The 17,334-nt window shown below is 37.8% G+C and overlaps 1 protein-coding gene across 1 annotated transcript in view; it reads right to left on the minus strand.

The window, feature by feature from the left end:
* The window catches only part of LOC146646517 (uncharacterized), a 32,010-nt gene extending 24,376 nt beyond the window's left edge, over window positions 1–7,634 (minus strand). The window contains exon 1 of the mRNA XM_085391435.1: window positions 7,176–7,634. Within this exon, the coding sequence (XP_085247561.1) occupies window positions 7,176–7,244 (69 nt within the window). The 5' untranslated portion in view covers window positions 7,245–7,634. The remainder of the gene's footprint in view (window positions 1–7,175) is intronic.
* Window positions 7,635–17,334: the final 9,700 nt, after the last annotated feature.

Here is a 17,334-nt window from a genome sequence, read left to right on the forward strand (position 1 = left end):
AAGCAAAGCCGTGGTGCATGTATGAGTATTTGAATAAGTTTCACTTTGTTTTTCTAGACAGCAAAAACTTGGCGTGTGACAGTTATCTGATATCAGGTATTACTATGAAAGAGAGAAAAACTTTGCATGTGTTCTCAGTGAACCACATCTGATACGGGTACTCCTTTGGCACAGCTAGCTACAACAAACTCTAGCTATTGCTTAACTGACATTCACCATCACACTGTGCTGTAGCACCAGCTGTTCAGCTCCAGGATATGGTGCTAATAGTTGCTCCCTTGCTACTGTAAAGTGAGCAGTATTTCACTTAGTAGTCTGCATAAGATAATGAGTTCAGTTCATGCATAATGCTCTAGTCAAGCCTGGACTGCATAACTCCAACTTAAAAAGGCTGCATCATATTACGATTTTTTTTCCTGGATAAAAATGAGCGATTGGAAGCATGTAATTAATTTAAAGATTCTGAGTTGGTTAACTTGACAGAAATGTATGTATTTTCTTAGCATTTTTATCCGTCTGATAAGAAAAAGCGTAGAGCTTATGGTTTACCTTATATCCAACCCAGTATTAGCAAAATGTGCCTAACAAAGTATCTGGTATGGACTTCCAATTTAAACTTTTGAGCATACTACAATATCACTCACTAAAAAATGAAGCCCAGACTCTCTTGGATGCTACGAAAACAAAAACAAAAACAAAAAACAAACAAACAATGATAGAGATAACTGCATTAAAATGCTCTCAGTCCAGAGCTCTGGTTCAGTAAATCCAATCAGCTGACAGCAAGCCTAGCAGACAGGTAGCAGCTACAGTTGCCCAAGTCTGACCTGTGACTCAAACAGGTTCTAATAACATGATTAAAATACAAAAGTTTGCTTTACTTAAAAAATGAAACTATATACAGTTAATATAAATATGGAAATGAGAAATATAGACTAAAGCAGTTTTTCCGTAGCAGGCAGTAAACATGTTCATTTCTGCTGTAAAGTTGGGCATTTTAACATGGTAGTCTATGGGAACTGCCTCATTTTTTATCCAGCCTCAAGTGGCTATTAGAGGAATTGCAACTCTTTAGAGAATATGTAATAACCACGTTTGACTTGTCACAGCATCACACCAGAGTAGGTATGAATTACAGAAAAGTGGGTGGTGCCTTGCAAACAGTATTTCTGCAAAAGTATTTGCATGTGCACTAGCAATAATATATACACAATACAATATCGCTACATTTTTGTCCATTTAAATATTGCAAACTTAGACACTTTCTAGTTCTTTCAGGCTGCCAGTTTTTATCCAGTTTCAAACAATCAGTTTCAAGACAATCCCAACTATTTACAGACTTTGTTTATCTTAATACATTTGCTAAAAATAGCATATAAAGCAGTAGTGCCCCACCTGTAAGCACATTCTTCAAAAATTCTTTCAGCTCTCATAAATTAATGTTTTAAGATTAGGTTTAACATTGCAATAAAAAGGATTTACAAGGTTCATCGAAATTAGAAGTGAGCAGAAGCTTACCTAGCTACTCTATATCTAAAGATTATATATTATGTTGTGACTGAAGTACACATTGAGAGCCAAGAATGAAACACAATTAGACAAAAAAAGACAAGAACCTAATCCAATGAAGGTTATGTTTGGATATGTCAATATTTAGAAAATAAGGCAACTTATTCTTGGGCCTCTTAATAAATGTTATCATATGTCTTATGATGAGTTTATGATCTCCTCCATTCACTTTGGAAGTAGGTGAAAGCTGTGCGAGAAACATCTGCTTGGCAAGTTTAACCTCTCACCCAGCCTTCAGTCCACCAAGAAAAGCTGGCCAAGAACTATATTTGTTCTTTAACTGATATAGAGAACTATATGCAAAGAAAAAAAAAAAACACAAACACAACCTAATCAGGAGTTCAGTCGGCACAACCTTCCACATTAGCATTGCACTAATATTTAAGGTCCCAATCGCGTTGAATCTGAAAACAGGTGTGAAAAAAATATTTGAAAAGCTTAATGACCCTCCACACTCATTCTCACATTGTTAGGAGGTAGCTCTGCAGTGACAGCATTCAAATATCATTTTGATGTTAATCACTGGTGGTGATTTTCATCTTCCGGTCCAACTACTACCCAGGTCTGTGCTGCTACTTTGCATGACAAATATTCAAATTAAGTTTGAGGTGAGGGCTTGGACTGCTGTGAGCTGTGGGTCTGCACTACACCTGAGAATAACTCCACCAAACTAACTACAAAGCTCAGTAAGAGTAAAGTTATATAGTACTTAAAAAACATTTAGAGAGTTGAAGTATGACAGAAGAACTTTAAAATAGAAAAGGTGACCTTTATGAACCAATATATCAGCAAATAAGATAGCATTTACAGATGTCAGTGGCCAATATGTTGTTTGAGTTTAGAAAGCCTACAATGGAGAGCTAAAAGTTATCCATTTCCCTGGAATCAACATAGGAATAACTACCCACAAAATCAACATGATTTCATTTAACTCATTTAACTGTTGGAAGTGACTACAAGTTACATTATACAAAGTTATTATGACACACAATAAATCACAGCTACAGGATGAGCCTGGAATCAATGTAGGCACATGCTGCTTTGACTAGCCACTTATCCCACATAGTATTAAGGCCTTTGGAAGTTTACCCAAATTGCACTTTTCACTTTTTCCTTTCAGTGAATTGTGGAAAAGGAAATTAAACATTTGGGGTACCAATGCCTGCTTCTGCTACTCTGTATCACAGACAATAAACTGCTACTGTGTTGCTATTTAAATATGATACACATTTCACCATACTGATGTTCCTGAAACATGCTGCGGAGAAAAAAAAAAATCTCACATGAATTAAAATCTACCAAATTTCAGCCCAATCTGATGTACTTCGAGGGCCTGTAACTTGGAAAAATTCTCATATTTTGAAGGTAAAATTTTGCAGGGCTTCATTAAATGTGGTATACTTATTAAACCAAACAAATCAGCTGATTCTGAAGCGGTCAGGTAAGAATTGTGTTCAGATTTGGTTGACCCATACATTTCCTCACCTGGTAATTTGCTGATATTTTGAGAAAAGTTTGAGTCATACTTTTGTTTTATTCACAGTACAGTTTTACATTAGTCCTGAATAAAAAGACAGAAGACAAGAAAAAAAGAAAGAAAGAAGAGAGTGCTTGAAGTTCATTTGGACAAATAAGCAAAAATGAAAATGAGCCTGCAGGAATAAAGCATAGAAACTGCTATTGTGTACGCATGCAAACACATACAAAGACTTGTGTGTTTGTGTGTCAAGAACAGTTGAATGAAATCCTTGTCAGTGCCTTGCATCACTGAGCAGCTTGCTAAGCTGGATCAATGGCAATGTCACAGCGTGCGCGCACACAAATACACACCACCCAGTTCACACACATATCAGCTTTGCTCTGCCCTTCCACACTGTCATGGACACTGTCACACTCCATTCCCCCTCTCATAAAGACACACAGCATAGGGACAGACATGCTTGCCTGTCTTCAGCTCACACTCAGCTGGTGGATCTTCCTCACAGTAGTGTAGCTCTAAGTGGTTTTAATCTGTCGAAGCTCCAGGACCTTGAGAGACCGTTTAGTCTCTTTTAAACTATCCCGAAGCCAATACATCGGCTTCTTTGAGTCTGTAAAGGGCCAACACAGCAAGGGGAGGAGTCAAAGTGTACAAGAAAAATCTGCTGCAAAAATTTAAATCTGGACCATAATTTCCAAAATTTTACTAGGTATAAAATATCAGCAGCGTCACACAGAGTTCAATAGTGAGGTTCATGTCCTTCGTATGGGTTTATGGATTATGCGTCATAGTGATGTTACTGACATCTAAAGTAGATGAGCTACAACACTGTGAAACAATGGTGCATGCTCTTGTAGAAACTAGAAATCTTTAAGATATCAACTTTAACAAAAACTGTGTTGTTTCCAATGTTGTGGAAAAGATCTACTCTATCCACAATCCGCAATTGATGTCTGTGATTGCTGGTGGTCATTGTTACCATGGAAATATGAATGTTTAATATTCACAAATACTACTATAAAACATTACATGGATTAAACTCAAAAGGTTTGAAGGTTGCTGTGGATTTTGCATATGCTGTGCATGCACTGTGTGATAAGTAGTTCCTGTGGCTCCACAGTGTAGTGGTTTACACACTCCCTTAACAAATAAAATATTCCCTTTAGAGCTCGGGAAAAGGCACAAATCCTACTAAGGGTGTATCAGGAAGGGCATCTGACATAAAAATCTGCTAAAACATATAATTAGAGCCTACTGACCCCTTATACATTCAAATTAAATCTTTTTATGGTCATGATTAATTTCAAAGCTGGTTGGCTTGGTTTGAGGATTAAAACTCTTTGTACAAGGATTTTCTGGAACGTCAATGGACAGAATGAATAGGAATTTCAATTCCGGAACTGGGGCCCTTAAAAAGTGGGCAGTTATTGTTAAGCTCTATTTAGACAAGAGGCTAGATAGCAAAGTTATGAGCTAATGGTAGCTAGCTTGGTTAGGTCTCAATTACACAGGGCTAAGGACTTGTCACAAAACCCGGGAATCACCGGTCACTAGGGAAACGTGTTTTCCCCAGATGGTTAGGAGGTGGTTGCCAGACGGTACTTCAACAAATGAAATCAGCGCAAAGATGATGCTGCACCAAAATCATCCTTGTGATTATTTCAGTCGCTAGCAGATTTCAGATAGAAACTTACATGGAAGACACTGACTTGGATGTGGACACTCACCGTTTACCCTTCGAGCTGCAGTGCTACTTGAAAAAATGTGACACGAACTAGAAACATTCATCTATAGAAAAAATGTGGGGCTTTAACACTCCAACCAGCACATTAACAACTGTTGCCTCGAGGCGCTTTATATTGAAAACATGCAACAATAATACAAAGAAAACAGAAAACGCCAAAAATCAGATGACCCCCTTTGTCGCTTTGAACTTTTACTTCAAAGTAAAAGCTGTAAAAGGCACTTTTACTCTGAAGGTGGGAGTTCTTCATTTTCAGTTTGCGTTGTACTTTTCAATTTAATGGCCACTTGGCAATTAGTTTGCAAATTTGTGCAGACAGTTAATGTCTTCCATGCACACTATTAGTGACAGCGACAACATGCAAGCGACCAAAACAATTGCAAGGAAGTATTGCCACTGCATACTTCTTTGCAACCTCCACCAACCACTTTCAAAGTGGTGGGAGTATTCCCAAGAAGCTAGTGATTACAGAAGCTCAATGTCTGGTCTCTAGGGCTGCATCAGTAGGACATTAATAATTGTTTTCCACAGCAACTGCCAGCAACCGCTCACAATAAGATCAAAGAATAAACATTTTTCCCTCATGACTCAAGGTTGCCAGATGGTTGCCAACCAGTCTCTAGGCCTCAGCGAGCTTCATCCCTCCAACTGAGTGATAAAATACTAAATACTATCTTAGTGACAACAAAAAGCAGGACCAGAAGAAAAATAAATAAATAAATAAAATAAAATAAAAAAATCAGCCATGATGGAAAAAAAAAAAAACAATCAAAAAACAATTTTTTTTCCTGTTTGTGGCTTTGTGTCGCAATAATCGACATGAGTACACTTTCTATCACTAACTAAGATTCTAAGATCGTACTAAACCTTGATTATCATTTAAAATTCCTTCAGTGAAAGGTGCTCCATTGGCTGCCTCTTCTTGAATCATTACACTGCATTAGTGCAGGTCCTGGAGCAGGGGTCATACCAGCAGAAATTCCTTATAAATCACCATTGTACTGGTTTAAGAGTGCTGTGTAGCGGCTTTCACAGGCCATCCTGTGTCAGTCCAGCATGAAGGCAACCAGCCTTGTCACAACTCACTTTTCCCATCACTACGACAGGCAGAACGTTTCCACCAGTGAGCAGATCAACAAACACAAACAATAGCAGACAATAGGGATGGCACACTTTCCCCCATATCCACCTCCAGGCCTTTGAATGGGCGCACTTTGGCACAAAATGGCTGCCATGCGACTATGCAGTTGGTTGACGCACAATAGTGTTGTAGATGGAGCAAGTCAGTGACCCGTGCAAGATACAATTCACCGTTCAACTCCCCAAAAAGAGGCATTATGCAAGCTGAACAGCCAGCAACAACTGAGGAGCACTTACATGGATTCTGTGGTGGATAATTGGAGGGTAAAGATGTAGATGTGGGGGCAGCTTGCAGTAATAAGGTTTTTACTGAAATGTTTGTTTGTGTACATCCTAAATGAGCTTCAATTTGTACCCCCACACTCACCCCAAACACACATATGCACACTCTGAACTACTTCCACCAGCCTTTCTCTTACACACAGAAGGCCAATGTTTCTCAGTGTTTCTCCTTTCTTATATGACAGCGAGGCAAACATGTTTAGCTCAAGAGGGATTTTTAAGACTTTAACTTGTAAACACCAGAGAAAGTCCTGTAGTATCCATGAAGAGTAAATTGCTTGATAATGAATGAGGCTGAGAGTACCTCCAAAAACACGCACAGCAGTGATGAAGCTCTAGCCTGTCCCACAGAAAGAAAACGCTATTTAGGAATTGGTCAAACAGTAATAAACAAGAAGTCAAAGTAGCTCCTAGAAGGACTTTACCTCAAAATTATGAATAGTAGATAACAACTATTCGTTAAGATAAAGGATACATTGTTCAAACAGGTAGCTTGATGTAATAAATAACTTATAATTCAATTTGTAACTAAAAGTAATGGACTAATGGTTAAAATAGCGTCCAAGAGTCATGGGTAAACAGCTGAGACAATTTACTAACCAAAACTGATAAATGGTCAGCAGAATGTAATCACTAAGAGTAAACAGTAAGCTGAAAGTGGTCCAGATTCCGTTTAAATAAGTCCAAATGAACTCGTTTGACCACCAGAGGTGGTGCAGATGGAGGAGTCCATCTGATAGGGCTTGTGGCCACTCGGGGTGTATAAGGCTGGGAATAACTGCTGCTCTGTGCGTGTGAAAGAGAAATAGTGTTAATAAAGGTTCATAAGCGAGTCACGAGACAAAAGTAAAGCCACGCTGCGCTCACACACGCATACACACAGACACGAGTCACTTTCTTTCTCAGCTGTTTGTGCTGCGAGTTTCATGACAACCATTTCACGGTGTGTAATGAACTTACCTTCACTTGGAAAGGATGGATCTCATTGAGTGAATGTCTTCTCAGCTTCTTCGTCAGCGTCTTCAGCATTTTGTCTTATTTTCTCGTGAATGGCTTATCCCCGCTTTACTGCCTCCTATAGCGTGACGGTTACAACAACTTCACCAGCGACTTTGAAAGAAGGCACACAACAAAGCAGCTGCACTGACTCTCTCCGGTGTCGATAAAAACACCGACACACCGAGATTCCTCAAACTGCGTAGATGCGGCTTCTTTTCAAAGGCAGTGCGCAGCAAACTTATTTTCGAGTTCATCGGAGTCACTCTGCCTTTGCTGTATGTTTAACTACTTTTATCTCTCCCGGAGTTTAACTCAAATATGTTTATGATGAGGGAGGAGGGGGTAATAAAAATTTAAATGAATATCAACTTGTTCGCATTCACACACGCACACTCACACACATACACACAGCCGAATGCACACCAGCTTCACCAATACATAGGAGATCTCCTCTAGCTAGAGCGTATCGCTCTCGGATTGGCTGCCGGGCCCGGTGACGTCGTGTTACTCTCTCTAGGAGGAGGCGGGCTAAGAGTTAAAGCCGTACGTTCTCCTATGTTTATTTCCTCAACAGGGGCGTATCCAGGATTTTCATTATGCAGCTTGGGGCCCATCTGATGTGAGCCAGCTTAGAAAAGCCAGGACAGGAAACAAGATTATGTTTACATTTATAGATAAATATGATATGTACATTTACATTTACATTACACACACACACACACACACACACACACACACACACACACACACACACACACACACACACACACACACACACACACACACACACATATATAGACTGAGAAATGTTTTTTATCCTATACAACTGACCATATACATTTTTACATTTTACGTTTGCTGCTAATTTTAGTTGTTTTTTTTTATCTGTAAGTACTTACCTATTTTATATATTCTGTTTATTTGTTAATTGTATTTATTGTTATTTTAAGTTCTATCCTAAGAGAAAGGCAAACTGAATTATATTGTACTATTTATGATGACAATAAAGATCATTCCTTCAATCATAATAAGGTCCTTGTCATATTATATTTATTTTTATCTTTCAATTTCAGTGTAGTCAATATAAAAAAAATTGAATACTCAAATTCTCACTTCGTATCCCGAAGCTGTTAAATGAGAGATAACAAGCACATATGAGGCTGATTTAATTTTCCTTCATTTCTGATTGTTGAATCAGGGATAGGTGTTACATAACCTTTAGCTTCAGCCTGCACCTTTCAGTTGGTCATTTACTTCTTTTTTTTCCTTTTAAATGAACCAAAGAAAGGAAATTATACTTACATATTTATTTAGTACACTATTTACATGACAGCTTTATAAATACTTATTTTATCTAAGCAAAATAAATACAATGAAGAAGACAAGTGTAGAAAATATTTTGAAGAATAAGGTTTTGCACATAAGTTATTCATAAGGCTTTTCTCAGTTCGGTACTTTTCCGTGTCCTCCTGCCTGTGACCTGGAAACTAACATTAGTGTTGTATTCTCAGTGTTAAAGGATGTCTCACGGAAATGCATTTGGAAAACTTAGGTAAGAGGAGGCTGGTAAAAGGAACTACAGTAGAGATGTAGTGCATCCTTTTACCTTCAGTGTATAAAACAAGCATAAGACTATATGGTGACCAGACAGTATTTTCGTTCTATGTCTGTCTGTCCCACATCTTGAGATGATGCCCCACATTCTGACAGGTTCTACAGGAAATGCACTTTTCTAGTCTGGCTTTTACCCAATGTATACAGCGGGGTTTTTTTGTTTGTTTGTTTGTTTGTTTGTTTGTTTGTTTGTTTGTTTGTTTGTTTGTTTGTTTTAATTAGAGTAAGGATGCCATAGTCATCTGAGAAAGTTAGATGGCACTAAAGAGTAACAAGCTTTGAATTTTGTTGACATTGAATGAAACTACTACAAAGAAAAGGAAGTGGCAGTATGTTCTTCGAATTGTAAGAAACTATATTTGTAATTGTAGAAACTATGACAAGAAGAGTATTCTTTAGACACAGAAACACAGCTCATTAGCTGTTTCAGTTACTTAAGATGTGCAACTGCCCTTCACCGTTTGTGTCTGTGTGATCAAAATATGGTCTGAATTCTTAGGGTGGCTGTAGCTCAGGTGGTAGAGCAGGTTACCTACTCACCGGAAGGTTGGTGGTTTGATCCCAGTATCCTTGGGCAAGATATTAACCCCATGTTGCTCTCTGATGCATCCATCGGAGTATGTGTGGATGTTTGTTAGGAGGCACTTAGAAAAAGGTGCTGGGTGAATGTACAAGTTGTGTAAAGCGCTTTGAATGCTATATAAGAACCATTCCATTTACCATATGTCATTCAACCATGTGACTTTAATTAAATCACTGTGACATTGTGATTAAAAGTGTAAGATGAACATGAGCTCTGTGGCACGTCTCACGGTCGTCGGACCAGAGGATGGATGCTATACAAAAAGCAGACCTCTGTTGTGGCTGGTTAAAAATCCAAAACAAAGAGAAAATGGTACAAACAGTAATGCTAAAGGTGAAGGGAAAAAATGAAAAGGAGCACAAGAAGACAGGAAGTATACCCAAAGAACATAACATAAGAGATATTTTGACTAAGGCTAAGGTGAAGACTGAACTGTAGGGTTTAGAAAACAGGTAGTGAAGAAGACATAGATGAATGCAATCAGAAAACAGGAAGCACAGCTCAGAGCAAGACATAAAAGAATTCCAGCTATCAAAGTAAAACGAGAAACAACCGAAAACAGAGAAAGGGAGGCACTGGAGAAACCAGAAACTTAAAATAATCACAAAAACCCACTGACAGTATGCAGTCGAAAGTGAATGAAAACATTTTAAAACATGCATCGTTTTAAAACATAAATCAAAGTGTACCCCACAATAGATAATAGTAATAGCCAGTAGTGCATGTTTTCTAATTGGGGCTGCTTTTTGTTAAGGTTCAACAAAACGCAGAGGACTGTTTTAAAGCCTGGGCAGCATGATACAATCATACAATCCTTCTTTTCAGCGATAATTCAGGTTTGAGGATGAAGGTGAAACAGTTGCATTTGCTGCAGATATAAAGCAAACAAATACAGTGTATCAGACCATTTCATGACATTTTCCCATAAAGACAGAGAGAGAATTCAGCAGAGTGGGAGAGCATGGCAGGTATAATTGGTGTAAGTGAGGCATCCAGTTTCAATGATGTCATTCTTTGCAAGTGTGTTGCACATGCACAGATAGTCCACACATGTCCTGCTCTGCAGCATACTGCAAGCATTGCTAAATCTTCTAATGCATTGCAATTCAGAAGATTATTGATTTGAATTTTTGGAGAGTTTCTGCAGGTCTAGCTCTCTTTTTTTGTCCATTCAGCCATGACACCAGTTACTTTTCATGCCACATCAGTCCACCTCCTTATGAGGTTATTCCTAAATGGACAATAGATTAGTGCACCATAACTTTTCTTCTGATTGTTCAACACCTTTCCACACACGCTGTATCTGCTGCACCTTTAAAGGCTTCAGGCTTTGCTTATTTGTGTGCATGTGTGTGTGTGAGAGGGAGAAAGAGAGAGATAGAGGCTTTCTTTTTATGGAGTAACACATCCGGTCAATGACCTGTTCAACTTTCTAAACAACCTGTGTGGCTTGGCTCTCGGTCAAGCTCAATGAAAATCCTATTTGCGGCTGAATATAGGTAAGCTGTTAACAACACAGTACTCAAGACCTGAGAAACGTCCGTGACACACTTACTGTGTTTTTAGTCAAGTATAAAAAAATTAGATAATTTTTACCAAAGAAAAAGAACATCACTGTTATTGTAATGCCTTAACAGAAAGTCTAATGCTACTTTTGGTGTTCTTGCTTGACATTTTCCCCCACATGAGGGCAGTATTTGTATGCAAGACAAGACTAAGAGAATCATGTCAAAGAAAATATCCAGAATGTAAAAGAAAAAGCATGTGTGTGAGTGCTGGGAGTGGTTTAAGTTTGAAGTGCTTAAAATGGTCTGTTACATTTTATAGGATGATAATTTGATTGCTGGTTTTAACTGATTTATTGTACCAATTTGAAAAGACACAATAAAAAATTTACAATGTAACAAGAGATCTTTATGTCACCTCTTTGAAACCTTTCAGGCGTGTTTGGGCTTCATCATTGTGCTGCAGGGTGAACTGTTCTCCACACAGATGCAGTTCAGAAGGTCAAGCATGTCTCTGAAACCCCCAGCAAGCCTTTAAGAAACCATGTTTCACTCTGAGTTTGATCCACGTCAGTCTTGTCTTATCATTCACGTGTTCTTACTGACACTAATCTCTTTACCTGTGAATTATGAACTGTGATTCAAAGTATATTTGACTTTTTATCATTCTTTTTTATCAACTATGAAATGCTAGTTTGTCTGAAATCAGTATTTACACCTGTTTCCCCTTCTGAGAATTGGTTCTGAGAATACTACTATACACACTCCCTTCAACAGGACTTTTCACTTTACTTTTACTTTTATTTAATTAACTGGGTTCTGTATCCCACAAATTTGTTGTCATTTATTTCAATCAACTCACCTTCACATTGATTGGTACTAATTTGGGATTGGTTTTGTTTTTGTGGATTGAGTTTCGCATTTGCTCAGAGCCAGCGCTTGTGCTTGGGAGTTAATTGAAGGCAGGTGTGTTTGAGTGTGCCTCCACACTCCACGTCCCTATTTATAACACACACTCCAAACACTGTCTCTCACTTTCTGTCTGCAGGTATGCCATGGAGTTCAGATTTAGGTGGTTACCATTCTTGGGGGTTTTCATTGGGTATTTTAATTAAGATTCAGCTGAATACGTATGTTTTATCCTCTTGTTTCTGTCTGCAGGCCATGGTCTGCTAAGTTCTGCAGCCTAAATAAAAAGGTCAGTTTATTAAGGGTAAAGTGGCTGATGGCCAACTTCATGCAAGGTGATAAGTGTGAAAGGATGAGTGTGTTTACAATTTTATGCAGTCTATTTTCTATCTATATTGGTTTTAATTAGATAATTGATTATACTTTGGGTTTATAAAACTGTATTTTTACATTGATCATTTAAGCTAGTTTTTTTCGAGCTAATTAGCCAGTGGCCTGTATTTCTATTTTTAGCAAATAATTGTGTTAATATATTTTTTTAATTGCTATATTTTTAGCTAATACTACTTATTTGTAATGGTAGGCAGTTTTGCTAATTAAATTTATGAATTAATACTAAATTTTCTAGCTATTAGCATGTATTTAGATTTTAATTTTTATTCAGAATTTTTCCAAATTATTTGAACTTTGCCAGTAGTTGAAATAATTCTTCCAAAAAAAACTTTGCCAGTAGCCTATGGTTCCCTATCATTTATTTAGTCTACTAGCATTTAAGGAAGTTTGTTTGCCATTTCTCAAATTTTCAGCTCTCTAAATATCTCAAAGTTATAAGATTATGAATTATGACTCTTATAACTTAAAATTTAAAAAAATACTGGCTTGAAGTTTTAAATAGTAACCTAATTTTTTAGCTTACAGGTGGCACAAAAAGTAGTGAAAACTTCCATAATGATTTTTTTAAGCAATTTATTTTCATATTTTTATTTATAAAAACTGTTTACCCAATGTAAATTATTTAGATAATTTCATAAAGCAATTTTTTTTAATTTAGTTTTTTTTTTTTCTTTTTTTAACCTTTTAGATGACTTAATTTATACTTTTTGGGGGCTGTCTATTTTCAGATTTTTTTTTCTGCAGTTTTTTTTGAGGTCCATTCAATTTAATAGAAATTTTCACTGTGTGGTCTCCAGTGCCTGCAGCTGCTAACAGCCACAGTTTCAGCAGCGCTCTCTGCTGGCAGCTCAGTCATACTTCATGCATGAGTTTAGGTTGGCCAGGTTCTTATTTGGAGTGTGGAAGACATTTGTTCATTCTTCTGTGACATCCAAACACAGCACAGGAATCATTTACTGTTAAAGTGAAGAGTTCAAAGTTTATCTCTTTCTCCTTTTACCGTATTATGTGTGTGTGTCAGTAATTCCACTGCAGGATGTTAAGATAAAGTTCACCACAGGATTTATCAGTGATTGCAAAAGATTTTGTGCAATTCCTAACTGACAGTGACACAGGGCACCCAAAGGTGATGGTGTGACTCCTTTTGTCAGCCACTTTGGCCTCGTTGTTACCAAATAAGGCATGATATTAAATCCAGGAAACTGGTTTTTCTGCCTTCATGATTACACAATCAGCGGAACGTGGGGGGGAAAGAAGTGATGTGAGCATTCACGGTGATGTCAACGTTTTTCCCTCTCTATTATCACTTGTTTAACATTGCTGAAATAGCTGATGACACATCAGCCAGCTGACCCGTGAGCGTCATTGTGTCTGTTTTTAGCAGCGTACACTGTAAAAACCTCGGCCCACTTGGCCTCAGAAGCCCTTGTCTTTCTCTTTCCTGCTGCCCGTGTCGCCCACACTCTCCCCTGGATAGCGGCATACGGCCACAGCCTCTTCTTTCGCCCCCACTCCCCTCCACTCTTCCCTCACCCACTGACCCACTGGCGGAAAGCGTGGGTGCCATCTGTGGTGGAGAGGCTACTTTTAGCCTCCCAGGCTGCTATTTTTCTCTTCACTGATTTTTTCTTCTTCTTAAATATAAACACAAAGCACGGGCTTACTTACGCAATACTTGTCTCCCTCACTGGTTCTCTCTCCTATTGCTTCACAAGTCCTGTTTACATAACATTGCACATGGATCATGGCAGCACACTCTTACAGGAAGAGTAAACTGTAAAATTTAAACATGATTAATTCTTTTATGCAACTGAATAAATTGCTTGTAATTGCAATCAGTCTGGAGGTATGCTGAGCTGAGCTCTAATCCCCTACATATCTCGAATAATGATATGGTGTCAGAGGTACATTAGAAACACTACCAAGTGTCATGTGTTACTTCACGCTGCAACACAATATGACAAAGGGAATTACAAAAGCACATGACGGTAATCATATGACAATGTGAAGTAATCTCACTTACTGGGATTTCTGACGACTATTGGGGGAAAAAAGAGGGCATGATCTCAGTTATAGGTCAAACCACTGATGCTGACACTGCAGCTAAAAATAACTGCTCTTAACCACAACTCAGCCTTGTGGCCTCCACCACTGAGTCCATACCTTTTTCATCAAAACACCCCAAAGCTCTGTTGATCACCCTATTCATTAGCATCATGTCATATTAGACTAAACTGTCATGCTGCTTTAAGTTTTCTGTTTAGTGACCAATTAGGCCTCCGTTGTTAACTTTTTATCCTTAGTTTGAGTCATTAGTTTTGATCTTTTTAATGGTTGCTAATGGCTGCTGACTATATCAAGACTCTATTTATTATGTTTCTTTAACAGTTTCAACATTTTGATTGTTGGGGCTTCTTTCTATTATTGTAGGGTGAAGGCAACTGAACATTTAGCTAACAGTTTAACATTTGGATTTGGATTTGAACCATTATCCATATTTTAAGTAACAATTTCCAGTTTTATTTAAAGGTTTATGTAAGTGTAGTATATTTTAAGTTTTTTTTTAAATATCCAGACATAACTTATCCTTAGCAGATGTAAAAAAAAAAAAAAAAATTAAACATAGCCTTAGATGAACAATAATGCATGATATATTACATAGTTTTAATATTTATTTAACAAAAACTAAGGTGAGAAGGTGACTGGAAAACTAAGTACGCCCCATGACTCAATAGTTTGTATTGTAGAACCGCTTTTAGCAGCAGTAACTTGATGTAATCGTTTTCTGTATGACTTTATCAGTCTCTCACTTCATTGTGGGGGAGTTTTGGCTGATTTGTCTTTGCAATGTTGCTTCGTTTCATTAAAGTCTGAGGGCACTTGTTTATGCACTTAAGGTCATACCACAGCATTTCAGTCAGGTTGAGGTCTACATCTAGGTCGCACTTGACTCTAGAATACTTTGATACTCAGAGGAGTTCATAGCTGACTGGCTGCAAAATAAGGTCAAACCCTCACCCCTCCACCACCGTGTCGACAGTTGGTGTGAGATGGTTGTGCTGATATATTGTGTTTAGCTCCACTTTGCTGTCATCTTTCCAAATGTTATTAAACCATAAGTCTTGTAGTTTATTCAGATTCAACCAGGAAAACCGAAGCTGTGAGACCAAGTTAATTCAGAGCATGTATAAAGTATTTAAGAGTCAAAAGTTGTTCAGTCTTTTTCTAATTGTGTGTTTTGAATTTTAGCAAGTGCTAACAAAGACCTCTAATCATTTCCATCTTATCGTTGCTAATTTTATGTTTATCCTGCTTCTTTTATCAATAAAATCACCTACATTTTGACTTTAGTCCCAGTTTGAACAAGATATTTCAACAGTATGTTATATTCATATTCTCTATTTAAGTCATGCATGTGTCCACATACCCTTCAATATACCCCGGTTAGAAATCAGTGAGGAAGGAGACATTTCTCCTCTCTTTCTCTAATGTTAAAATGATAGTTCCCTAAATTGTTCAGTTCCAGTTTAATTTGAGCATTAAAACTGAATGTTGGCACAGTGAGATCTCCTTAGGAAGGTCTTTGGAGGGTTGGGGATTTATACACACATGTGCAACCTTTTCCACACTGTGTTGACTAAGAAAAGGTCACCATGCTGACCTTTAAAAACCATTCCCTTGTGCAGCATGCTTCTATTTAAGTTTTATTCTAGTTATTATTGTCTTTTCTTTTTCTAGTGAGGCTGGAAAATACAGAATAGCTTTCTGGGAACACAGCCTTTATTTATGTTCCAGCAGTCAAATGAATGTGCACTTGTGTGTGTGTTCCACTCAACAGGTCATGGTGGCCTGAAAGGGCACATTTAATTTTCGCTTTTTGGAGTCTCTGTTGCTGGATATTCTATTTATTGGAACAGATTATTTTACCTGTGGTGACAAATTCAACAACAAACCCATTCAGTCATTTATTTGCTGAATGTTCTGTGAAATGCTGCATTTTTCCACAGAATGTCAATGAAATCAGCCTTTTTATTATCTCATTAGCTGCAAGAGGCTGTTTGCTTTGTGACTGGCAGATTTGCAATGTAACTACAGCTCTGTGCAAAAGTTTCTTATTTTTATATATTTTGGTAGGAAAATAGGAACTAGAGACTGAAATATATTGAGACGTCTGCAAATGTACACAGAACAACAACACATAAGGCAAAAAATAGAGTTTGTACTGTTCAAACAAACATGAAAGTCAACATTTGGTGTGACCACCTGTATTAGTTAACACCGCCTGAACTCTCTTTGGCAGATTTCTTGTAATTTATTTAATTAGTCTTCAGAAATAGTTCTCCAGGCTTCTTCAATGGTATTCAAAGCTCTTCTTTGGATGTTGGCTGCCTTTTATTCTCTTGTCTGCTAAGATGATTCCACAATGCCTCAGCAATGTTGAGGTCTGCACTCTATGGAGGCCAACTGCATGTTCTTCTATCCAGGTACGCTTTTACTGCATCTTTTTGGGATCATTGCACTGAAAATGAAGCTTTTCCAGATAAAAAATAATTTTGACAAGATCTCCAACACCACTGGCTGAAAATTAGCCCAAACCATGACAGAGCCTCCACCTTGTTTTATAGACGCCTGTACACACAGACTATTGTACCGCTCCCCTTGTTTCCTGCTTACACATTTCCAGTTCTTGTGTGATTTGGCATATCTCAGCATTTCCTTAAGAAGACCATTTCTGGTAGAGGAGTGACTGACATTTCAGTGTTCCAGAAACATTTCACTGATGTTTCTGGATAATTTCAGGCCTCATACTTTCCTTCAATTTCCTCCCTTTTGTTCAGGACACAGTGCACACCATACCAAAACCAAGAAGTTTGTAGCTAGTGGGAATCATCTTGTTGGTGCAAAAAAAATACAGTTTTATCCCTGTCAGACAGTTTTTTGACATTTTTCATAGATTCAGCAAAAGAAATTGCAACAAACTGCGTGTGTGTGTGTGTGTGTGTGTGTGTGTGTGTGTGTGTGTGTGTGTGTGTGTGTGTGTGTGTGTGTGTGTGTGTGTGTGTGTGTGTGTGTGTGTGAGATGTTGCTAATAACAGTGTCCAAAGAGAGAATTTGA

The sequence above is a fragment of the Rhamphochromis longiceps genome, linkage group LG19, assembly GCF_057381845.1.
Source record: "Rhamphochromis longiceps isolate RC_006_pf linkage group LG19, R_longiceps_female_GT1.1, whole genome shotgun sequence".
Lineage (NCBI taxonomy): Eukaryota > Metazoa > Chordata > Actinopteri > Cichliformes > Cichlidae > Rhamphochromis > Rhamphochromis longiceps.